Below are 27,247 nucleotides of genomic sequence, written 5' to 3'. Positions count from 1 at the left end.
TTTTTTTTAAAGATTTTTATTTATTTATTCATGAGAGACAGAGAGAGAGAGAGGCAGAGGGAGAAGCAGGCTCCCAAGGAGCAGAGAGCCCGATGCGGGACTCGATCCCAGGACCCTGGGATCATGACCTGAGCCGAAGGCAGACGCTTAACCATCTGAGCCACCCAGGCGCCCTGCCTTAGTTTATTTTAAGACTTTTGTGGGTTTTTTTCTTTTTTTTTTTTTAAAGATTTTATTTATTTATTTGACAGAGAGAGACATAGCAAGAGAGGGAACACAAGCAGGGGGAGTGGGAGAGGGAGAAGCAGGCTTCCCGCTGAGCAGGGAGCCCGATGTGGGGCTCGATCCCAGGACCCTGAGATCATGACCTTAGCCGAAGGCAGAGGCTTAACGGCTGAGCCACCCAGGCGCCCCGTGGGTTTTTTTTTCTTAAGAACAGTTTTAGGTTTACAACAAAATTGAGAGGAAGGCACAGAGATTTCCCATTCACCCCCCGACACATATGTAGTTTACCCCATTATCAACATCCCCCACCAGAGTGGTAACACTTTTTTTTTTTTTTTACCAAGGATGACCTACATTAACATATCACAATAACCCAAAGTCCATAGTTTACTTTAGTGTTGTACCTTAGTGTTGTACATTCTCTGGGTTTGCACATATATCCATCACTATAATGTCATAAGAGTATTCTCATTACCCTAAAAATTGTGCTCTGTCTGTTCATCTCCTCTCACCCCACACGACCACGGATTTTTTTTTTTACTATCTCCATAGATTTGCCTTTTCCAGTATGTCATATAGTCACAATTGGAACATACGTACCCTTTTTCAGATTGGCTTCTTTCACTTAGTAACATGAACTTAAGTTTCTTTCATGTCTTTGAGTAGCTCATTTCTTTTTAGCGCTGAGTAATAGTCTATTGTCAGGAGGTACCACAGTTTATCCATTCACCTATTGAAGGTCATCGTGGTTGCTTCTGAGTTTTGGCAATTAAGAATAAAGCTGCTATAAATTATCTGTGTGCAGGTTTTTATGTGGGCGTAAGTTTTCAGCTATTTTGGGTAAATACCAAGGAGTTTCCATTACTGGATTGTATGGTAAAAGTATATTTAGTTTTGTAAGAAACCACAAAACTATCTTCCAAAGTGTCTGTGCCATCATTTCTTAACTGTAAAACAGGATTACCTACCTCATCAAATTATTAGGAGGGTTAGATAAGTTAATAGTGTAAATTCCTTAGAACAGCCCCTGGCACATACTAAAAGCTCAGAGAATTTTACCTGTTCTGAGTCAGTCCCCCTCAGCTTTCTGTAGATTAGGAACAATGACAATGTAAACTTTAATTTGTTGGCACTTGTAGGTGAGAAAATGAAGCAAATGCTAACGTCATGTAGAATACCATTTAACTCCATGCCATTTTCCTTCATTTATTGACTTCTAGGAAAGAACTGGATCATTGATTTTTTTTCCCTTCACCTTCACTGAGATATGTTTGACATATAACATTGTAAATTTATGGTGTACAATGTGAAGATTTGGTATATGTAAATATTGTGAAATGATTACCACATAAGCGTAGTTAAACATCATTACTTCACAGTGCTTTACGTGTGTGCATGTGTGAGAGAACATTTAAGATTTACTTTAACAACTTTCAGGTATACAATACAGTATGGTTAACTATAGTCACCAAGCTGGATATAAGATATCCAGAGCTTATTCATCTTCTAACTGGAAGTTTTTTTGTTTTTTTAAGATTTTATTTATTTGACAGAGAGAGACACAGTGAGAGAGGGAACACAAGTAGGAGGAGTGGAAAAGGGAGAAGCAGGCTTCCCGCGGAGCAGGGAGCCTGATGTGGGGCTCGATCCCAGGACCCTGGGATCATGACCTGAGCCGAAGGCAGACGCTTAACGACTGAGCCACCCAGGCGCCCCCTAACTGGAAGTTTGTACCCTTTAACAACACTTCCCCATTCTCCCAATGCCCTAGGCCCTGGCAAACACTAATCTACTCTTTGTTTCAATGAGTTGTTTTTTAAGACTCCACAAATAAATGAGATGATACAGTATTTATCTTTAACTTATTTCACTTAGAATAATGCCCTCAAAGATCATTCATGTTGTCTCAAACGGCGATTTCCTTCCTTTTTATGGCTGAGTAACATTCCACTATGAGGGTATGTGCATCTATATCTATATATACAGGAAATGTGTTATATATACATATGATAAACATATACATATGTTATATACTTGTATATGTAACATTTTCTTTATCCACTTATTGGTAGACAAACAAGTTGGTTACCTTCTCTTGGCTATTGTGAATAATGCTGCAACGAACATGGGTGTGCAGATATATCTCTGAGATAATGATTTCATTTCCTTTGGATATATACCCAATTAATTAAGATTATCCAGTCTGAAGAGCTCAGAAAAAGAATGAAGAAAAATGAACAGAGACTGAGAAATGTGGGACACCATCAAAAGTACTAGTAAGTACATAATGGGAGTCCCAGAAAGAAAGGAGAAAGGTGCAGAAAGAATATCTGAAGAAACAGTGGCCCAAAATTTCTCAAATCTGATACAAGACATGAATTTACACATTCAAGAAGCTCAACAGACTTCAGGATGGATAAACTCAAAGAGATGCACACTATAACACAAAGAGAGAACACTGACAGCAACAAGAAACCTCTCATGTACAGAAGATCCTCAATAATATTAACAACAAATTTCTCTTCAGAAATCATGGAGGCCACAGGCAGTGTAATAACATATTTTAAGTCCACAATTAAAGGGAGAAAAAACCTATCAGCCTACAACTTTATATCTGGGGAAATTATCCTTCAAAAATGGAGAAATTAAGGCATTTACAGAAAAAAAAACAACAGGGAACTTATTACAGGTAGACCTGCTGTACAAGAAATGCTAAAGGGAGTCCTTCAGGCTGAAATGAAAGGACTCTAGATAGTAATTTGAATCCATATGAAGAAGGAAAGAACATTGGAAAAGGTAAATACATATGTAAATATAAAAGCCAGTATTATTGTATTTTAGCTTAGAACTACTCTTTTTTTTCATATATGGTAAGGCCAAATGCATAAGACAATAATTATAAATCTTTGTTGATGGGCACAATGTATAAAGATGTTAACGTGACAATAACGACAAAATGGGAATGCATCTGTAAGAAACAGTTTTGTGCACTATTGAAACTAAGTCAGTACTCAAACTTCATTGTTATAAGATGTAATATTAATCCCCAGGGAAACTAATAAAGAGAAAAACTAAAAATAGAAAAACAAATGAGAAGGGAATCAAAATGCTACCCTAGAAACAATCACAAGGAAGGCAATAATGGAGGAACAAAAAGTTACGACATAAAAGAAATTATATATAGGAGACAAAAAATTTAAGATTATAGAAAAGAGAAATGGCAAAAATAAGTTCTTTATTATCAGTAATTACATTAAATGTAAGTTGATTAAAATCACCAATTAAAAGGTGGAGATTGGCACAATGACCCATGAACCAAACATGTCTTTAAGAAACTCACTTTAGATCTAAAGACACAGTGAGGGGTGCCTGGGTGGCTCAGTTGGTTAAGCGTCTGCCTTTGGCTCGGGTCATGATCCCAGAGTCCTGGGATCCAGGATCAAGCCCCACATCAGGCTCCCTGCTCAGCAGGGAGTTTGCTTCTCCCTGTGACCCGCCCCTCTCTCACTCTTTCTCTCTCAAATAAATAAAAATCTTAAAAAAAAAATAAAGATAGAGAAAGATATTTAAGAATAAGAATATATGTCAGAGTTGGGCAAATTATGGCTCTGAAACAAAATTCAGCTGTCTTTTTCTTTTATAGCATGCAAGATGAAGGTGGTTTTTGTGGTTTATTTTAATTTTTTAACTAAGACCGTATTTTTTAAAATTTAGGTTCACAGCAAAATTAAGGAAGGTATAGAATTTCCCTTATATTCTCTGCCTCCACACATGAATAGATTCCCATAATCAATGTCCCCCATCAGAATGGTACATTTGTTTATAATTGAACCTACATTGGTATGTCATAGTCACCTAAAGTATATTTTATAGTTTACATTACAATTCACTCTTGATGCTGTATATTCTATGGGTTTGGACAAATGTATAACTAAGCCCCAGAGAGTTTAAGTAGTTTACCTATAGTCTTCTAGTCAATACATGGCAGAGGCAGGATTTGAACTTACACAGCTTGGCTCCAGATTTAGCTTTCAATTACTACTGCTGCCTGTCAATAGAGGAAGCTGTCAGTATGAGTTTTTATGAGTCAGTAGGATATCTTTCTACTGTTTATCAAGTTTCTTTATTTGCTATGATCCTGAGGCTACCCTAAATTAAGTATTCTGTAATCCTATCACTTTTCTTTAATCCCATCTCTTCTTTTCTGTGAAGTCTTTATCAATATCATGTTGTTCATAGTTTATGTAGTGTAAGCCCTGATAATTGGTTTTTCTTTTTTGTAATTCAAGGGCCTGACTTAAGCTTTGATTGCCAAGACATCCTCTTCTAAGACCTATCTTGGACATGATAAACAGCTAGCCGCCCCTCTCCCCAAGGCTCCTTTGTCTTAGAGATCTTGGTTGATTTCATTAACTGACCATTTGGGCCACTTGTTTTTACTCTTCCTGTGCTTTAAATTCTCATTCATAGGTTTTATTTTTTATTTTTTTTAAAGATTTTATTTATTTGAGAGAGAGAGAATGAAAGAGAGCACATGAGAGGGGTTAGGGTCAGAGGGAGAAGCAGACTCCCTGCCGAGCAGGGAGCCTGATGCGGGACTCGATCCAGGGACTCAGGGACTCCAGGATCGTGACCTGAGCTGAAGGCAGTTGCTTAACCAACTGAGCCACCCAGGCGCCCTCATTCATATGTTTTAAATTCACCAATAAAGAGTGAACCTGTGAGGTGATATCTCATTGTAGTTTTGATCTTTATTTCCCTGATGATGAGTGATGAGCATCTTTTCATGTGTCTGTTAGCCATCTGTATGTCTTCTTTGGAAAAATGTCTGTTCTTGTCTTCTACCCATTTTTTAACTGGATTCTTTGGTTTTTGGCATTATCAACAGTAGCCAAATTATGGTAAGAGCCCAAACTAATGAATATGCATTTGAAAACTATGAAGTGAAGGAAAGAAATATGATGCTATTAATGAGAATAAAGAACACGGGCCTACTTACAGCCAGAAGGGCAAGTATTTCTTTGTAAGAAATGTTTAACCTGGGCGCCTGGGTGGCTCAGTTGGTTAAGCAACTGCCTTTGGCTCAGGTCATGATCCTGGAGTCCCGGGATCAAGTCCCACATCAGGCTCCCTGCTCAGCAGGGAGTCTGCTTCTCCCTCTGACCCTCCTCCCTCTCATGCTCTCTGTCTCTCATTGTCTCTCTCGCAAATAAATAAAATCTTAAAAAAAAAAAATTAAAAAAAAAGAAATGTTTAACCTAAGATGAAAGGAAGAGAAGTCAGCCTTTTTCTGAACCCAAGACAGGATTCTTAGGAGATGTTATAGCCTCTAAAAAGCTGTATGAAATGGGAAAGACTATGGGCATATTTAGCATCTGAACAGAAGCAAGCATCTTAAGACAGTAATGAGGACAGGTCCTTCAAAGAAGGTCTTTAGGTAAGCAAAAGCCATATTATGTTCTATGGAAACATGTTTGGATTTTATTCTAAGAGTAAACTTTTATTAAAATTGTTAAAGGGGGATTCCTAAACTTTGATTTATATCAGAATCATCTAGTGAGGTTTTTAAAAGTTTAGATGCCCAATAACTCCTGTAGATTTGACTCACTTGGTCTGGGGTGGTACCTAAATAGCAGGATTGGTAAGAAGTTCCCCAGATGATTCTGATCCACACCTAAATTTCAGATCACCACAATCTTACATAATCTCTTATAGTTCTCCAAGCTCATATTGTTCTGATTTCAAGCTACCTAGCTATATTGTAAAGTTCCTTAAGTCATTTACTTCTGCTAAGAATTGTTTTCATTTTGTTTCCTATTTTTAAGATAGAAATTGTACATTTTGCTGGCTACTGGAAAATAATCTTTATTTGCTTTTTTGTTTTCTTTCAGGCTTATTCTCCAGGTATAAGACCAAAAAGTTACCTCCATAAAGGAACACTTATGAAATCAGTTTATTCTAATGGGAGATAAGAGAAAAAAGTAAAACTCTTGGTCTTTTTTTTTTTTTTAAAGATTTTATTTATTTATTTGAGACAGAGAGAATGAGATACAGAGAGCATGAGAGGGAGGAGAGTCAGAGGAAGAAGCAGACTCCCTGCCGAGCAGGGAGCCCGATGCGGAACTCGATCCCGGGACTCCAGGATCATGACCTGAGCCGAAGGCAGTCGCTTAACCAACTGAGCCACCCAGGCGCCCAAAACTCTTGGTCTTAAAGGTCTATTTTGAGAAATGAATAGCAGAGCAAAAGTGAGTTTGAGGGTCAACAGGGAACTGAAGGAAGATATTTTGTCAAATGAAAATTATCTATAGAAAAAATGTCAACACGTAGAAAACATCCATTTACTACGCTGAATTAAAGAATTCACAATAGCAGTAAATCTTACGAATATAAGGAATGTGGGGAAACTTTTAGTTGTGGCTCAGATTTTGCTCAACATGAAAAGATTCATTCCAGTGAGAAATGTTATGATTATAGGGGCGCCTGGGTGGCTCAGTCGGTTAAGCGGCTGCCTTCGGCTCAGGTCATGATCCTGAAGTCCTGGGATCGAGCCCCGCGTCGGGCTCCCCGCTCAGCGGGGAGTCTGCTTCTCCCTCTCCCTCTGCCTGCCTCTCTGCCTACTTGTGCTCTCTATCTGTCAAATAAATAAATAAAATCTTAAAAAAAAAAAAAAAAGAAATGTTATGATTATAAAGAACACGGACATACCTTTAACAGTGTCTATCATCTTACCCTTGGGCTGCCTGAGTGGCTCAGTTAAATATCTGACCCTTGATTTTGGCTGAGGTCATGATATCAGGGTTGTGAGATCCAGCCCTGTGTTAGGCTCCACATTGGGCATGGAGCCTGCTTAAGATTCTCTCTCTCCCTCTGCCCCTCCCTCACCTCTAAAAAATAAATTAATTAATAAGTACATTAATTAATTTAGGGAATTTATACTTCTGAGCAAAAATATTTAGTAGGAACAGAAAGGACAAGACAAAATCAGCAAGGATATAGAAAAACTGAACACCATTAACAGGATATAATCAATTTTTATGGAACACTCCACCAAGAACAGAATATACACATTCTTTTCATGTGCTTGTGGACCATATGCCAAGATATACCAATTAACAAACCTTAAAAGAATTGGAATAATACAGAATGTGCTCTGTGACTGCAATGGAATCAAACTAGAAATCAACAGCAGAAAAGTAACAAACAGGAATATCTCAAAGTATTTGGGCACTATGCCTGTTTCTAAGTAATCAATGGGTTTTAAAAGGAAGTCTCAAGGGAAATTAAAAAAAAAACACATTGAACTGATGAAAATACAACATATCAAAATTTGTGGAATTCAGCTAAAGCAGTGCTGACAGGGAAATATATAACACTAAATGCTGGCATTAAAAAAGAGAAGTTTCGGGGCGCCTGGGTGGCTCAGTCATTAAGTGTCTGCCTTCGGCTCAGGTCATGATCCCAGGGTCCCGGGATCGAGCCCCGCATTGGGCTCCCTGCTCAGCGGGAGGCCTGCTTCTCCCTCTCCCAATCCCCCTGCTTGTGTTCCCTCTCTCGCTGTGTCTCTCTCTGTCGAATAAATAAATCTTAAAAAAAAAAAAAGAGAAGTTTCAATAATCTAAGAACCCATCTTAAGAAACTAGAAAAATAAGAGCAAAATAAAACCAGAGCAAGCAGAAGGAATCAAATGATATAGATAGGAGCAAAAACCAATGAAACTGGACAAAAACAATGGAAATCAATGAAACAAAAAGCTGATTTTTTGAAAAGATCAATAAAATGAACTAATTTTTAGCAAGATTGACAAAAAAAGGAGACACAAATTACTAATAAAGGAATGAAACAAGGGATAGCACCTAGGCATCCTGCAGACTCAAAGACATAAATATAAGAAAAACAACTCTACACAAATGAATCTGATTAAGTAGACCAATTTAATGAAAAAACAAACTACCACTACTCATTATGAAATAGATAATTTGAAGAGCCCTATTAAGAACTGAATTTAGGGCACCTGGGTGGCTCAGTTGGTTAAGCGACTGCCTTTGGCTCAGGTCATGATCCTGGAGTCCCTGGATGGAGTCCCGCATCGGGCTCCCTGCTCGGCAGGGAACCTGCTTCTGCCTCTGACCCTCCCCCCTCTCATGTGCTCTCTCTCTCTCATTCTCTCTGTCTCAAATAAATAAATAAAATCTTTAAAAAAAAAAAAAAAGAATTGAATTTATAATTTAAAATCTTCCAAAAATGAAATCTCCAGGCTCAGATGGTTTCACTGAAGAATTCTACAAACTCTTAGATTTCCATGTGATCAGCAGTTGAACTACCAGACATTTAAAGAAGAATTAACTCCAATTATACACAATCTCTTCTAGAAACAGTAGGGTCACTTATGAACCAGAGTAGTAATGTTAACAAAAGCCAGTGTTCATTCTATGAAGCCAGCATTAACTTGATACCAAAACTGGACAATCAAAAAAATAAAACTACAGATCAGTAAGCCTCATGAATATGGTTGTAAAACTCCCTAGCAAAATACTAACAGGTAGAATTAATTGCAGCATATAAAGAATTATATTCACCATGCCAAGTAGGTTTATTCTATACATGCAAAACTGTTGAAAATCAATGTGATATTAACCGACTAAAAAAGAAAATTACTTGATTCTATCACTTGATGTTGAAAACATATTTGGCAAACTTCATAACTCATTCATAATAAAAAAAAAAAACAACTCTGAGAAATAGGAATAAATGGGGAACTTCCTCAACTTGGTAAAGAATATTTACAAGTCTACAGTTAATATCGTACTTAATGATGAATGAGTGAATACTTTAAGACTGGGAATAAGGCAAGGATATCCAGTCTTACCACTGCTACTTAGCATAATATTGGAAATTCTAGTCAGGACAATAAGGTAGAATAGGGATTAAAATACATACAGCTCAGAAAGGAGTACCTAAAACTGTTCCCTTTTGCAGATAACATGATGGTTTATACAGAAAAATCCCAAGTAACATATGAACACCTAGAAACAAGTGGTTTTAGCAGGGTCACAAGATACTGGATCAACACACAAAAATCTATTGTATTTTTATTTACTAGCAATGAACACATGGAAACAAATTAAACATACAATATCATATACAACTGCTTCGAGAATTAAATACTTAGGTGCAAATCAAAACAGGTACGGCACTTGTGTGCAGGAAAATACATGACACTAATGAAAGGAATCAAAGATCTAAATAAAGGGAGAGATACTCCTTGTTCATAGATTGGAAGTTCAACATAGTACAGACGTCAGTTCTTCCCAAACTAATATACAGAATTAAACACAATTCCTATCAAAATATCAGCAAGACTTTTTATAAAACATTCTAAAATTTATTTGGAGAGGAATGCCTCTACCCAATTTTAAGGTTAACTACATAGCTAATAATGAACTGTATGTAGTGGCAAGGACTGGATATATAAGTCAATGGAACAGAACAGAGGATAAAGAAATAGCCCCACACGAGTTTGGCTGACAGGTTTTTGACAAAAATGCAAAAGCAATACAATGGAAGATGGATAGTCTTTTCAACAAACGGTGGAGTAATTGGATATATATAGGCAAAATAATCTCTACCTGAATCACATCATGTCCAAAATTTAACTCATAAGAATAGTAGATTTAAATGTAAACTGTAAAAGTATAAAATTTTTAGAAGATAACATGAGAAGATATTTTTGACCTAATTCTTGGTAGTGGCATGACATCACACATGACACCAAAAACAGGATGAAAAAGAAAAAATGAATATATTGGATATCGTCAATATTTAAAATGTTTGCTCTGTTAAGACACCGTTAAATGAATGAAAAGCTATAGACTGGGAGAGAATATTTGCATACCAACCAGAAATCCAACAAATCCAGATAATTCAACAAATGACTCATATCTAGAATACATAAATCACCCTAAACTCAACAGTAAAAAAAAAACAACAAAAAAATATATTTAGCAAATGGGCAAAAGGCATGAAGAGATACTTCAGCAGAGGATTCGTGGATGACAAATAAGTACACGAAATAATACTCAGTATCACTAGCCATTATTAAAAAAGCAAAATTAAGACCATGGTGAGAAATTACTACATGCATTATTAGAAAAGCTAAACTTGCGGCACCTGGGTAGCTCAGTTGGTTAAGCATCTGCCTTTAGCTCAGGTCATGATCTCAGGGTCCTGGGATTGAGCCCCAGGGCGGGTTCCTTGCTCAGCAGGGAGTCTGCTTCTCCTTCCCCCTCTGCCCCTCCCCACCACTCATGTGCTCTCTCTCCCTCTCTGTCTCAAATAAATAAATAAAATCTTTAAAAAATAATAAAATAAATATAAAGGACATTAAAACAGCAACAATAGGAACGCCTGGGTGGCTCAGTCGGTTAAGCGTCTGCCTTCGGCTCAGGTCATGATCCCAGGGTCCTGGGATCGAGCCCCGCATCGGGCTCCCTGCTCTGCAGGAAGCCTGCTTCTCCCTCTCCCACTCCCCCGATTGTGTTCCCTCTCTCGCTGTCTCTGTCAAATAAATAAAATCTAAAAAAAAAAGGCAACAATAATTATAATAGCATGGTATTCTATGCCATTTTCCTGTCTCTGTACATACTAGATTTACATATAATAAGTATATATTTATAAATATGTATTATACATAATACACATATATAGGTATTTCAGAAGCAGGCAACTGGAAACAATGATGAGGGAAGAAATTGTCCAATAAATAATAGAACATAAAAATTGAAGTTTTCAAGCCTCAGTTGATTACTCCCCTTGACAAGGCAGGATGATATAAAATTACATACCAAACAGAAATCTATCAGCAAATTAATAATAATATATGATATAAAGTTAATGCTTGAATACTATGATGTAAAGCTACATGATAAGGGAATAAGAAAGGGAAGAATACAAGGCTAAGCAATCACATGTTCATAACAAAATGAGGAATACTCACATTACATTCCTCATTTCTATAACTGGTCACATGATCATGGTTCTTTACCTGGTGGAGTGACATAAACTTCATGCTTCAAGGGTCTGGGTCATCAGTAGTCCTGACTGGAAAGGGTTGTTTGCCACTGATCTTTATCACAGGGCCATAGTAATACTAATAGACACCCTAAGGGATCTTCTGTATTCCACACATACTCTTCCTTACCTCCACTGTGGAGGAGTAGCCCAATTTCTCCTTAATAGTCAGGATTAATGGCCCCAGCCAACACTGTAACTCTATTCTTTGCCTGTTGAATCAGAGGTATGAGGAAGCCAAAGTGGCTGGGTGGCAGTATTAACTTTCAGTTCACTGGAATTATTGTTGTGCCTCCTGATGGAAACAGTCCGCCTTCTGGATCTAAGACCTCCAGGCCAGCAGGGCATCAAGTCATGGGAACAGGAAGCAAAAATTTTGCTAGTGGGTCAACGGGGGTAATAGTGAGTGGTATTATTCCCATTTCCACCTGTAAAGGAAAACCCACAGTTTTCCCCTACTATGTGTTTCTTCCCTTTTTGTCTCCTTTACTACTCATACAGAACACTCACTTTTGACACTTCTGATCACCAAATGTGTGGGCCTTTTCCCCAAGTAATTCTCCACACCACCTGGATGTATTACAATTTAACGCAATTCTAACACTATCTGCCTGGAGACAGTATCATACCACAGGCTAAAGGTTCAGTCCCATAATACTGCTCCCCTCTTTAGATGCCAACTGCAAGTAGTAGGTGTCCAAATTACCCACAACTTCTGTCCGATTTGGCTACAAATTGAATGTTCCTATGACCTTCTCCTCCATTTCAATTAATTTGCTAGAGTAACTCATGAAACTCAGGGAAACACATTTACCAGTTTATTAAAGGGTATGATAAAGGATACAGATGAAAAGCCAGATGAAGAGATACATAGGGTAAAGTCTTAGAGTACCCCAAGCACAAGAACTTCCATTCCCATGGAATTAGGGTGCATCACACTTTTGGTGGGAATATGTTTGCAACCTAGAAGCCCTCTGAACCCTATAGTTTGGGGATTTTTATGGAGGCTTCATCATTTAGGCACAATGGATCATTAACCCCATTTCCAGCCCTCCCCACTTCGCAAGAGAAGGGAAAGGGGCTGGGCTGAAAATTCCAAGCATCTAATCATGGTTTGGTCTTTTCAGGGGCCAGTCCTCAACTGGAAGCCATCCAGTAGCCCACCCAAAGTCGCCTCATTAGAACAAAAGGCACTTCTATCACCCAGGAAATCACAAACGTTTCAAGAGCTCTGTGTCAGCAACCAGGTCCAAGACCAAGTATTAGAACAAGAGATGCTCCTAGTGTTATTACTTGGGAAATTACAAGTTTTAGAAGCCCTGTGCCAGGAACCAGGAGCAAAGACCAATATATGTATTTTCTATTATCTCACACCACTCCTTGACTCCCATATCCCTGAATCTTGGATATTGGAGAAACAACCATATATCAGATGCTGATTCAGGGCATATACAGACTTCCAGAGAATGCTGCCTCAGCCTGCAACGTTTTGATACCCAGCTGGTGCTATAACTGAGTCTTCAAAGTGTCATTCCATCATTTTACCAGGCCAACTGCCTCAGGATGATGGGAAACATATGACCAGTGAATTTCATCAGCATGGACCCACTATTGCACTTACTTTGCTGTGAAGTCAGTTCCCTGATCAGAAGTAATGCTGTGAGGAATACCATGACAGTGGATACGGCATTCTATAAGTCCATGGATGGTAGTTTTATCAGCTTTGCATGTAGGGAAAGTAAATCCACATCCAGAGTTTCTATTCTAGTAAGATTAAGATGCTGCCTCTTCCATGATGGTCTAATGTAACCAACCTGCTTCCAGTAGCTGGCTCAACACTCCAGGGAATGGTGCTATACTGGGGAGTTCAGTGTTTGTTTCTGTTGCTGGCAGATTGAGCACTCAGCAATGGCCATAGCCAGGTCAGCCTTGGTGAGTGGAAGTCCATGTTGCTGATCACAGGCATAATCTTCATCCCTGCCAAAATGACCATTTTGTTCACAAGCCCATTGGACAATGACAGCGGTGGCTGGGGAAAAAAGTCGTTAGCCACAGAACAGGCCATTCCATCTACTTGATTATTAAAATCCTTTGCTGAGGTCTCCCATTTATATGGGACACGGGTATCTTCAATTTTTTTCCCTGATTCAGAGAGGTCTATCCACCTATCTCTTCCCCAGATTTCACTGCCCAAATTTCCAATCATCTTCCTTCCACTATAATGCCAAACACTGTATCCATTTCCACACTTGTTCCCCGGATTTGTCTGTATAAGTTAGAAAACTCAAGTAGTTCTTTTCGGCTGTAGCACCCCTTCCTCATGGGTCACACTCTGCACTGCACTTTTAGGAGCCTGCTAGGACTTGAGTCTAGTGATAGGTCTGCAAACAAAAGGGGGTGGTTGTGGGGGCTTCTATTGCCTTGCATGGCCACTGCCTCAACGGAGGTCATTACAGTTTCTTTAGGCAATGCATAGTTAATTCCATAAGATGGGAATATAAAGGCTGATGCCACTGTGGGTGGGGATGCCACTGCCACGAGGAGTGGAAAGGCCACTTCTGCTGATGAGGCTGCTTCCACTGGTAAGGAAGACTCAGAATTTAGGAGCTCAATGGCCCAGCTACATCAGAGCCTTCCCACTTGTCCCCATGCCATCTTACAGGATCCCATTCTTTCCCAATCAATGCCCTCACTTTATTTTTTTTTTTTAAGATTTTATTTATTTGACAGAGAGAGACACAGTGAGAGAGGGAACACAAGCAGGGGAAGTGGGAGAGGGAGAAGCAGGCCTCCCGCAGCGCTCTATCCCAGGACCCTGGGATCATGACCTGAGCCGAAGGCAGACACTTAACGCCTGAGCCACCCAGGCGCCCCATCAATGCACTCACTTTAATAGCATTTTAACACCAATTAACTATTCAGCTAAAAATTTTCCAAATACCTGTTTCAAAAATTCCATTGTTAAGTCATTTCTCTCTTCTTACATTTTATTATAATCAGCCAGAAGGAGCCAAGCCACACCTTCAATTTCATTACTCACAAGTTCTACTTCCCACAAAACATTACACGGAACATAATTTCACCAAGTTCTTTTCACTTTATAAAAAGAACTGCCTTTCCTCCAGTTTCCAAGAACATGTTCCTCACTTCCATCCGAGACCTCATCAGTACTGCCTTTACCATCCATATTTCTACCAACATTCTGTCAATAATGTATTCTCTAAGATTGAAGTTTTCTTTCAGCTCTTTCTTTTCTAAGCATCATCAAAATCACCATTAATGTCCTTATTTTTTGCATGCACCTAAAAACTCTCCCAGCCCTTACCTATTATTCAATTCCAAAGCCACTTCCACATTTTTAGGTATTTGTTACATTAACACCCCACTTCTGGTACCAATTTTTGTCTTACTCATTTTGGGCTGCTATAATACAGTACAATAGACTGGGGGGTTTATGAACAAATTTCTCACACTCTTTGAGGCTGCAAGTCTGACATCAGTGTGCCAGCATGGTCAGTTTCTGGCAAGAACCCTCTTCCAAAATAAAGACTGCCATTTTCTTGTGTCCTCACATGACAGAAAAGTTTAAGAGAGCTCTCTGGGATCCTTTTGATAAGGGGACTAATCTCAATCAGGAGGGATCCATCATCATCACTTAATTACCTCCAAAAGGCTCCACTTCCTGTCATCACATTAGGGGTTAGGATGTCAACACATGAATTTTGAGGGGACACATTCAGTCCATTTCAAGGCCCAAATGGTTTCACTGGAAAATTCTACCAAACATTTAAATAATAGTGATTCTACACTACCTCTTCCAGAAACTGAAAGGAGGCAATACTTCAAAACCCATTTTACGAGGCCTCTATCACCATGTTAGCAAAATGAGGCAAAGACAGTTGAATAAAAGAAAACTACAGGCCAGTAATCCTCATGAACACTGATGCAAAAATCCTCAAAAAAAAAAAAAAACCTCAACAAAATATTAGCACATCATAGCAGTCACAGCAAATCCAGCAATATATTTATGCACTACATATATGTGAAGTATGCACTACAAACAAATGGAATTTATTCCAGTGATGTAAGGCTTGGTCAATATTTGGAAATTCATGAAGATAATCCATCGTAACAGAGGAAAAGAGAAAAATCACATTTTATTCATTATATCAACTGGTGCATATTTCAAGTAGAATTTCAAGGATATATAAAGGGTTCCATGGCAGTGTTTCCAGACAGCAAAGTGTTTTCAGAGTTATGATTGGGCCTGAGAGGGAAAAAAAAATCAAATATATGGTACTGTCCTGCAAATGTAGTCTCAGCATAAGGATGAATGTTATTATCCTTTCTGTGATACAACAGGGCTTCTAAGAATTTCAGTCATTTTTCCACAGCAGCCTCATAGGGAGCCCAATACAGAGAAAAAAGCCTGTTGATCTTCTGTCTGAGTGAACCCTAATAAAATTCGTTGAAAATACAGTTTTTAAGACAAGTGTACTACTTGCAGCTCTGCAAGCTTGAACTTAATGGGACAGACGTAGTACAGGGTGAAAGAGCCTTGGGATCCCAAAACATCTACGAGCTAAAAACAGTCTGAGAAAACTACTCAGCTGCAAACACACGTTACCTGTGTTTCATGAGAGGGGCGGGAAGCATGACTCAGGGTAGAACCAAGACCTCAGTATTCAAACATGCTACTTGGGGGCAGAAAGACACTGAAATTTGGTTCTGTATTATGTAATAATGCAACCCACTGAATATCACAGCAGAGAAATGTTGGGCGAAACAGATTATATTACATTCTTTTAAAAAAACTAAATCTTCAAAACCTCATGTGTATTTTACACTTACCACCATTTTAATTCGAACTAGCCACAATTCAAGTGCTCAATTTTGAGTGCTCAACATACTGCTGGCAACTATCTTATTAGGCAATGAAGGTCTATTCCATTAATTTCCATATTTGGTTGTAGTAATTGCTTTTTAAACTCATTCTTTAAACATATGAAGTACTGTGGGACAGGCATGATAACAGAGGTAGCAATAGCTGAACTAGATAAAATCTGGACCCTCAATTTTTATTTCCCAAATATGGTATAGCATATTTATCCAACTGAGCCACCCAGGCGCCCTGGTATAGCGTATTTAATATCCCAATGTGCAGAGCTTTGACAACATCCACAAATTTTGATATGTAGTCATTTTAAAAAAATCATTTACTTCAATTGGGTTATAATTCCATAGCTAATTTTATCTTTAAAATAATATTACGGGAAAATTGAAATACATAAAAGTAGAGAAAATAGCAAAAACAAAATAAACAAAAACCATGTACCCAAGACTCATCTTACCATTACTTTGTATCCATCCTTATTTTCCTTTCGCATGAGCATTTTTAAAAAGTTCCAGACATCATTATCATCTTGTGTATAAACTTACCTTTTTACATAACCACGATGCTATTATCACACCTAACAAAAACATAATTTTTAAATATTATCTAATACTGTCAATACTCCCATTTCCCTAATTGTCATAAAAATGTCCTTTTTACATGTTTGTTCAACTTGTGAATCTAATTCATTGCATTTGATTGGTATGCATTTCTTCAGACTCTCTTAATATCTGAGAGTTCCGCCTCCCCTTTTCCAGTGCCATTTTACTGTTTGAGAACCCAGGTTATTCCTCTTGTAGAATTACCCACATTTTAGATTAGTTTAACTGCTTCTTGTGTCATGTTCTTCTGTTCCCTAAATTTTCTCTAAAGTGGAAGTTAGATCTTGATGCTTAGATTCAGGTTCAGTATTTTTGGGCAAGATGCATAAGCCTTATTGTAACACATTAGGGGGCACAAGGTGTTTTTTCCTATTTTTCATGAGATTAAAATCGATCAGTGGGTACCTACACTGGTCTTAACCTTTACTGAGAATTGTGCCTAGATCCATTATTTCAGTGTGTGCTGCAAAACTCTAACAAAAGAACTTTAACTCATCAACTTCTAGTTGCCCTAAAATACAGTTCAAGAGGAAATGCAGGCTAAATGACTTTCCTTTCAATTATCATTTTTGGAATGAGTAGTGTCCTAGCAACCTCCATACGTATATTATACAGATGGGAAGAAGATGGGAAGACAGAGGTGATATAATAAGATCAAAAGCTCTTCTATACTTACTCCTTTAAGAGTTTCTTTCTAGAACAAGTTTCCTGAAGTTTAACATGGTTTTTAATGCTGAGGAAAGGCTTCTATAAATTCATGAAATTAATATATCCTTTCCTTCAAATAAAACCTCTTATTTAGCTTAGTTGTAAGCATGAAGCAAAAGGGATTCCTATATTCAAAAACTTCCCCTAGAATTTATCTTTTAATGCCCCTTAACACAAAATTCACAGTGGAAGGCTTTCCTATAATTATTTAGTTACATTATGAATTCGCTGATGGTAGGTAAGATGGGAATGTTGTCTAAATGCTTTTTTACATTCCTTACATTTGTACGGTTTTTCACCAGAATGAATTCTCTGATGTTGAATAAGGGATGAATGAAGTCTAAAGGCCTTTCCACATTCCTTACAGTCATAGGGTTTCTCACCAGTATGAATACTCTGATGTTGAGTAAGTTGTGATAGCAGTCTAAAAGTCTTCTCACATTCCTTACATTTATAAGGTTTCTCACCAAAATGAATACTCTGATGTTGAGTAAGTTGTGAGAACAGTCTAAAGGTCTTCCCACATTCCTTACAATCATAGGGTTTCTCTCCAATATGAATACCCTGATGTGAAATAAGTTCTGAGTAACGACGGAAGAACTTTTGACATTCCTTACATTCATAAGGTTTCTCACCAGTATGAATTCTCTGATGGAGGGTCAGATGATAACCACGACTAAAGGTCTTCCCACATTCTTTACAATCATAGGGTTTCTCACCAGTATGGATTCTCTGATGGAGAGTGAGTTGTTGTCTCACTCTGAAGGCCTTTCCACATTCCTTACATTCATAGGGTTTTTCACCAGTATGAAGTTTGTGATGTACTCTGAGGCCTGTACTACACAAAAAAGCCTGCCCACAGTCCTTACATTCATAGCACTTCTCAGCAATATTAAGTCTCTGATGTCGTGTAAGGTGTGCATACTGTCTAAAGGTCTTCCCACATTCCTTACATTCATAGGGTTTCTCACCAGTATGAATCCTTTGATGGAGATTAAGTTGTCCTCGCACTCTAAAGGCCTTCCCACATTCCTTACATTCATAGGGCTTCTCACCAATATGAGTTCTCTGATGTACTCGAAGATCTGCACCACATGTAAAGATCTTTCCACATTTTTTACATTCGAGGAGTTTGTCAGAAGTATGAATTCTCTGATGTCGACTAAGGTGGGCACACTGTCTAAAGGCTTTTCCACATTCTTTACATTCATAGGGTTTTTCACCAGTGTGAATTCTCTGATGGAAAGTAAGTTGTTGGCGCACTCTAAAGGCCTTCCCACAGTCCCCACATTCGTAGGGTTTCTCTCTATTATGAATTCTCTGATACAGAGTAAGAGATGTGAGTTTTCTGTAACTGGGCATTTTTTTCACTTGCCTGAAATATCCCTCTTGAGGACCTTCTTGTCCCTCAAACTTTTTATATTTATAATCTTTTCTGATAAAGGAGTCTTCAAGGCCACAACTTCTAATTCTTCTCATTATCTCCCACTGAGATAAATTCATTTCATAAATATCCTTTTCTTGAAATAACTTTTTAGTGTCATATCTGGATTCTAAATCTGAAAGAAAACAAGATAAATACATGCTATCTTCTTATTCTAGAAAAAGTAAACCAGCAAATAAAAACTTTATAATAGAAAAAAACCGATAGAAAATAAAGCTCAGTTGAAGTAAATGAGCTAAAAATCTCTAAAGTAATCATGTATTTGGGTGCAGATCAAAGTCTGAGAATCTTCACTTAAATTTTTAAATGATTACTCCTTTTAATCAGAATAATGTACAAATATCTTACCATGAATAACATGGCTTTTGTTTACCATATTATCTCAAGTCATTGTCCCCTTTGTTCCCTATATTCCTATCCCACTAACCTCCTTTCAGCTCCTAGAATATGTAATAATCTTTCCATTTCTTAGCACTTTTCACTGGCTATTAAATCTCCCAGAACTGCCAACTTGCATTCTCTACATAGTTGGGTTCCTTTCATCCTTTAGGTACCATGTTAAAAATCAGACCCATGCTGACTTCATCTAATTTATATCCTTTACTTTCTATCCAAGTAATTTGTTCCTTGTTTCTTAACACTTTTTCAATTTTGTTGTTACATACATATTCATAAATTTTCCTATTTTTTTATTCTCTTTATTTTCTTACCTTAAACTTTCCCAAGGGCAGAAACAATTCATTTATCACTGAATAACAAACCCATGGCATATAGTAACTATTAATTATTAAATTCTCATAATTAGTTAACATTTTTTGCATATGTTCCCTTGCTGCTAATCTTATACCTTATTACACTGATTATTTTTTATTACTTCCTATACAGATGGGAAACAAAAGCACATCTAAGCTATCTCAAATATATAAATGAAAAATGGTGATTTCTTTACAAGTGATTATCTTTCCTATTGTCCACTTTCACTTAGGTATCTCCACTACAGCTCATTTTCTACTTTGCATAGTCATGAGTAAACTCTGTTTGCACAAGGTAGTGAGAGGTTCTACTTAGTATCTTTATTTCAGTTTATATAACTACACACATCTATGTTACAAATACTCAACCTGTTGTTCCTTCATACCCTTCTCTATATTCTCCCAAAAGTCCTCAAAGCCAATGCCATTTAGGTTCTACCTATGGAGTATTTTAGTGATTTTTCAGGCATAATAATGAGTTTATATCATAGTAACAAGCTAATAAAATTCTGAGCAAAGAGATTTTTCTCAAATGTATATTTTCTCAAAATTTTTACAATAAGAGTTCACTACTTTTCAAAAAGAAAATGGTATTTTTAAGAACCTGTAATACAGGAACATTACTTTTAATATGCCCAAACTGGAAAGAATCCAAATGTTCATCAGAATTACTATGCAAATTAAAACATATTGTCACAACACAATACTGTATAGCAATGAAAATGAGTAGTCTACAAGTACACGCAACAGCACAGATCAATCTCACAAACATAATGATGAGTAAACAAAGACAAACATGAAAGAATATATACTGTATAGTTCCATTTTTATGAAGTTTGAAAATGGTAAAAAGCTGTTAAAAGTCAGGATAGTGATTGGGGCGCCTGCGTGGCTCAGTCGTTAAGCTTCTGCCTTCGGCTCAGGTCATGATCCCAGGGTCCTGGGATCGAGCCCCGCATCAGGCTCCCTGCTCGGCGGGAAGCCTGCTTCTCCCTCTCCCACTACTTGTGTTCCCTCTCTCGCTGTCTCTCTGCCAAATAAATAAATAAAATCTTAAAGAAAAAAAAAAGTCAGGATAGTGGTTAATTTTGGTGGGGAGGAAAGACTGGAAGGAATTAGGAGGGATCTTCTAATATCCTAGTAAACCTCTATTTCTGTGCTAGTCAGATGGGTGTGATTACTTTGTGAAAATTCAGTAAGCTGTTTGCTTATGATTTCAGGTTTTTTGGTATGTATTTATGTTTCAATAAGTTTGTTTAGAAAAGGATATACTGGGGCGCCTGGGTGGCTTAGTCGGTTAAGCGTCTGACTCTTGATTTCAGCTTAGGTCATGATCTCAGGGTTGTGAGCTCAAGCCCTGTGTCAGGCTCTGCACTGAACGTGGAGCTTGCTTAAGATTCTCTCTCTCCCTCTGCCCTTCCCCACCCCAACCACATGCACATGCTCTCTCTCTTAAAAAAAAAAAAAAAAGGTATGTTAAAAACATTAAAAGGCAATAATGATTTAAACAGTGTATATAAAATATGAGCAGAGACAGGTAAATGAGTATTTCCTTTTCCCCTTAGTTCCCTCTTTCCTCTCGCTTTCCCTTTCTCTCTCTTCCCCTTTCTCTCTGTTTCCATTTCCCTACCTAAGAAAGCAATAAAAAACTTTGGCAACTTTGTAAGGATCTTCAGGAAAAAGTCAATTTAAGGCTTAACACATATATCATGGAAATATATCATGGAAATGATATATTAAATGACCAGTAATTAGCCAAATAATAATGACAGCAAATAAGTAGGCAGCCATAAAGGTATGACAAAGGTTATAAGATGGTAATTTCAAAGGATTTACTTGTAAATTAAAAAGTAAAGACCAGTAATGTAAAAGGAAAGTCATTAAAAAAACATAAAAAAGGAAAAGTCATGGTCAAAATAAAAATAAAGCTGAAACATCTGCAAGAAAAATGAGAAAGTGTTGACAGCATAAATGCCCATACAAATTGATGTAAGAAACATTAAACAATGGAAACAGTAATAAAGGAGATGAGCAGAAAATGAGCAAAACAAATATAAATATACACAAAAATAAGATAAAATGTCCATATTCACCCTCTCTCTCTCTCTCTCTCTCTCTCACACACACACACACACACATACACACAAAACCCACAAAGTAGAACAAGTTATAAAATTCATCCTATAGGGGACCCAGGCTGGCTCAGTTGGTGAAGCATGTGACTCTTGATCTCGGGGTTTTAAGTTTGAGCCCCAAATTGGGTAGAGAGATTACTTAAAAATAAAATCTTTAAAAAATAAAAAAACTCATCCTATAAAACGTAGAGGTTTCCATTCAAAAACAAAACATTCCCAATGTGGATATAATGAACCTGACACTCTCATATATGCCCCTGCCACTTAAAAGATATGCCAGATTAAGACCTTGCATTTTGAATATTCTCACCTAGGAGACTACAGCATGAACACTGAGCTGTAATCTTATGATCCGTATAAACAAAAAGTCAGCCATATTTGTTCCCAAATTTGTTTATGCCAATTCTTATCACTGCAAGCAACTAAGACAATCATTTCTATAAAAACAACATTGAATACTTCAGGTTCTTGTTCTACTTTAAACTGAAACTAGAAATAATAGCCTTCCCATTATATGTGTGATCTAATCAAGAAGGAATTGGCTGGACCTACAATGAAACAAAAGGCCAAACTAAGTATCAAAAGATTGACCTATGGTAAGAAATGTTAATGTTACAACTTTTAAGATATATGTAAAATATTTAACCATTTAAAATTAATAAACCAAACACTAGTTTGGATTCTACTGAATCAAGAACTTTAGTAAAAAATGCTAATGTACAAGCAAAATATTAGCCCCTCTTAGATCAATATAAAAGGAGAAATGTTATTTCCATTTGCAGGGTATCAGCTTTCATTAAAAAGAAAATGAGAATATTACCTGGTCACAAAATTAATTCGTTTCCTAAGGTATGATGTCTTTAATCACCTTTTTTCTTTTGTTGATACAAGATGATATGGGATACATATTTATGACAGAGGCAGTTTTAGTCACATTAACACCAGGGTTAATGTATTAAGAAATCTGTAAATATTAAAACCCTATGACCACAGAGTTGTATTTCTGAGAATCAATACTGACTACATACTGAATAATCCATAATGAATTCCAATAAAATGCTAAATAATCCTCACATTCTGCTGATAATCTTACTCTTTATTTCAACAAGAAATCAGAAGCATTTGAAAGAAAAATATGTATTCTCCCCTTCCCATTATTCAACCAACTTGTGTCCATATCCTTGTCATATGCATGGGTTTTCTTCCTAAATTGGCTCCAACTCCTTCCCATCTACTGAAGGCCATTCCTTACAAAATTATCCCATCTCTCTACTCCATCAATTTTCCTCTCTTTGAAATCATTCCCATCAACATATAAATATGTTCTAATACCTCACATTTTAAAGGCATTTCCTGTATCCCATGTGTCAGCTTTTATGGCACAATTTCTCCAAGACTTGTATATACTTATTTTCATCACTGTCTCACCTCTCATTTTCTTATCCTTTTATCTCCCAATAACTTTAAAATAAAACTTTACTACAGAGTATCTCTAATACACAAAAGTAGAACAGTATAATGAATATCCATGCGTCTATGACCCAGCCTCAACCACCACCAACCCGTGCCCAATCCAGGCCTATGCACACCCCAATCCACTTTCCTCATATTATTTGAAGCAAATCCCATATACTAATTTTTTCTACTTAAAGGACTTATCTCTAATCATACTACCATTATTCAAACCTTTAAAAAAATGAACAGTTAATTCTTTAAGATTATAAAAAATAAGTGTTTATACTTCTAATCTCAAACATAAAATTTTAAACAATTTAAAAATAGTAAATTGATCCCCCCAAAAAGTCCATAGAGTACAACTGGCTGACAGGTCTTTTATATGTCTTTTAATCTAAAGGTTTTCCTGCTTTCTTTTGATTTCCCTTGTAATTTATTTGTTGAAGAAACTGTTTTTTGACCCTATAGCGTTGCCCATTTCTTAATTTTGCTGACTATAAGCCCAAGGTACAGTAGAACATATGTTCCTCTATCTTCTTCCCATAAATTGGTAGTTGGCTTTAGAAACTTCATCAGACTTAGGACCAATTTTATTGGCAAAGTTACTTCAGAGGTGATACTGTATCCTTTCATTAGAAGAAATACGTCTGATTTTCTCTATTTCTGTGATGTTATTAGTTTAATGTTTAATTTGATGTTTAATGCCCAGATCCAGTTGTTCATTATGGGTTCCAAAATGGTAATATTCTAATTCTGTCATCTTTCATTTATTCACTGAATACTTTTATTAAGAAAAACATCCCTCTATCTAATATTGGTACAGTTCTTATAAAAAATACTTCTTATAAAGAATACTTCTTTTCCTTTATATTTCCCAAATAAGTTAAATCTCTAGTAGTTTCTAATGGTGAACAATTTGCTATTAGTATCACTAAGAATTTATGGAATTAAGCATATTTTATGTGTTACAATACATTGTAGTTATGTGTATAGTCAAATGTTTCCATCTTTGACTAGCTGGAGCTTCTTACAACTGGTTCCTCTTCTCTGACCACCTTATCTAAAGTTACTCCATTCATCCATCATAATTCTCCATATTCTTACCCTACTTACATTTCTTCATAACTTTATCATTTCACGATATTTGTTAATCCATTTGCTTATTTGTGTATTGTATGACTTCCCTACTACAATGTAAACTTCATGAAAAGAGAACAATGGAGAAATATATATATATAAAAGATGAACCAGAAATGAATTAGATCCAAAATATAGGTAAAATGGTTGCCATTATGAAGTTTCCCCCCACTGAAATGACAGGGAGATAGAGGAGTGAAGAAACAAGTGGTAAGTGGAAGTATAGATGAAATTTCTTTGCTGGCTCATGCTGAGATCTAAGTTTTCTTCCCAGGTTTCAGGTTTCTCTTCATTATCAACATCTATGGGGTGTGTTACCTTCCCAACCAGCAGGCTGTGCCTGCAGACACAGATAACCACGCATCTCTGCCTGATTAGCACTTACTCACCTAGGCTCCTTCTTCTTCTCTCATCCCTCACAACCATCCAGGGTTCTTTCCCTTGCTCTAGTAGGGTAATCACATCTGGCTTAGAAATGGAACATCCTGCTTGAAAAAACATAATGGTACATAATAAAGAAAGAATTAACTTGATAGAGCCTTCAGAACAAAGAGGAGTAATGGGATTGAAAAACATTCATATTAGTGTTACTTCAGGATCACAAAGAAGAAAAAGAACAGAGGAGTAGGAACATTGTCTTATTTTAATTTAAACTCATACAGAGTCTCTTTCTTGAGAGGAAGTAATGATTTTGGGTTTTGTTTTGTGGTGTTTTTTTTTTTTTTGAGGAAGTAATGATTTGAGAACACTGGTTTCAAATCCTGCCTCTACCACCTGGGTTGCTATGGCCTCAGTTTTCTCAGCTGTAAAAAGGAGGTACTATGTCTATCCCTTGGACTGCTGTGAAGTTTGATTTTATAAATGTTAAGTGCTTGGATGAGTGCTTAGTACATAGTAAACACTATATATATACTTATTAGATACTTTTATTAGGTATTTTGCTATTTTGCTAAAAGGAAAATAGTTTCTAACCAAGATATACATCCAATATTAAATGCAAAATTCATGTATTTTAAACTTTTAATCATAAATCAATTAAAAGGTAGTATGTCTGCTGCGGTAAATTCAATGTGTCCACTTGAGTTTTAACAAACTGTTGATTCAACCCAGCAACATATACGTTGTATAAGCTTTTTAAATAGATATGTGGAGCCAGACACCTCTATAGTCTTCCTACTCACATTGCAAGTAAACTAACAGATAATACGCCATGTATAGCAATAAGAAACCAGATTTCTTTAACAATGGTTTTGCTGTGAGTGTCTAAGAATTTATATCTAGCTGTCATTAAAGAGGAGCAATTACAGAAAAGGTACAGAAAGACATAAAGGTCACTGGATTATGAGGGAAGCTAAAGGTGCTATTTAATTGCTTAATAGCTATAAGGTGCCTATTCCCAACTACAAAGCAGATATTCAGCTAATTTCTAGAAAGACAGCCGTGAAATTCAGCCCTGTGAATTTCTAAATTATATGACACAGATAAGCTTACCCACTGACACCAAGTTGCTATAGTTCTCTAATATCACATCTCTGTATAAATTCCTCTGATATGAGTTCAGGCATTCCCACTCTTCCTGAGAAAAGTCTACAGCCACATCTCTGAACATCACCAAATGCTGAAATGACAAACCCATGTATTATTTCTAAAATTATTTATTTCTCTTCAAGGGCCAATATTTAAGCTTTGCATGCCACATACGATCTGTTTCATATCCTTCCCTTTTCCCTTCCTTTTTAAAACAATTCTTTCAAAACATAATTAACTCAAAGGCTGGAAAAAACAGGCCAAGGGACGAATCTGGCTCACAAGCTGTAGTTTGCCAACCACTGCTAAAGAAAAAACTTCCTGTGTACCATGGAATACCTAATTTTACTTATTTCTAGGTATGTTCACATAATCAGAATTTCACAATTAACTGAAATAGTGTTCATAAGAACACTGCTCGCAAAGGGCCTAAGTGGGCCCATAAAAAAATTCTCAATAAATGTGCTTTATTCTAACCTTTTTTCCTTTAAGGATTAGGAAAAAAAAAACAAAACTGATGGATTTCTTTTACTCCAAATGAACCATAAAATCTCTGTTTTTAAAAAGTAGTTTGTATAAAATTAAAGAATTTTTCAGACCTGACTTCATCACTATATCATTAGCATTTTTCTTTATTATAACAAATACTTTACTGAATATTTTTAATTTACTAAAAAATAGTCCATTTGTGTTACACTTAGGAATGATTACATTTAGGTATTTCTATACTTTTAAATATATTAAGTTACATTTAGAATTCAGGTTACACAAAATCTCTGAAGCTGCAATGTCCAATATGCTGGCTTAGACACGTGATGACTGAGCACTTAAATTGTGGCTAGTCCAAATTTAGATGTGCTGTAATTCAAAAATACATACCAGATATAAAAAACTTTAGAAAGAAAAAAAAAGTAAAACATCTCAATAATTTCCATATTGATTACACTTCGAAACGATAACATTTTGGGTATATATATATATGCTATATTGAGTTAAATAAAACATTAAAATTAACTGCATGTGTTATTTTTTACTTTTTTAATGTTACTACGAAAAAGTTCAAGATTATGTAAGTGCCTTGCATATTATTCTATACTTTTTATGAGACTTACATGTTGCCTACTGCCTTTAAGAAGGCACTAATTCTATATCTTAAATATGCAACTTCTAGAAAATTTTTAATTACATAGGTAGCTCACATTATAATTCTTTTAGACGGTGTTGCTCTAAGAGCCTCAGATCAAACAATTCCCTCTAGGGACTTTACTTCTATTTTATCTCTGCTCTAGACAAAGACT

At 36.6% G+C, this 27,247-nt stretch overlaps 1 protein-coding gene across 1 annotated transcript in view; it reads right to left on the bottom strand.

The window, feature by feature from the left end:
- LOC123840374 (uncharacterized) overlaps window positions 1–26,936 on the bottom strand; it is a 59,893-nt gene extending 32,957 nt beyond the window's left edge. Inside the window, exons 1-3 of the mRNA XM_064581611.1 lie at window positions 25,914–26,936; window positions 24,812–24,910; window positions 17,706–19,058 (exon numbers count right to left, since the gene is read on the bottom strand). Coding sequence (XP_064437681.1) covers window positions 17,706–19,058; window positions 24,812–24,910; window positions 25,914–26,058 — 1,597 coding nt within the window. The 5' untranslated portion in view covers window positions 26,059–26,936. The remainder of the gene's footprint in view (window positions 1–17,705; window positions 19,059–24,811; window positions 24,911–25,913) is intronic.
- Window positions 26,937–27,247: the final 311 nt, after the last annotated feature.

This window comes from Mirounga angustirostris, unplaced genomic scaffold (genome assembly GCF_029215605.1).
Source record: "Mirounga angustirostris isolate CCGP_5_RB_7025 unplaced genomic scaffold, mMirAng1.0.hap1 SCAF_16, whole genome shotgun sequence".
NCBI lineage: Eukaryota > Metazoa > Chordata > Mammalia > Carnivora > Phocidae > Mirounga > Mirounga angustirostris.
Note: the sequence above shows the minus strand (reverse complement) of the source record. Positions and strands in the feature narration are given on the sequence as shown.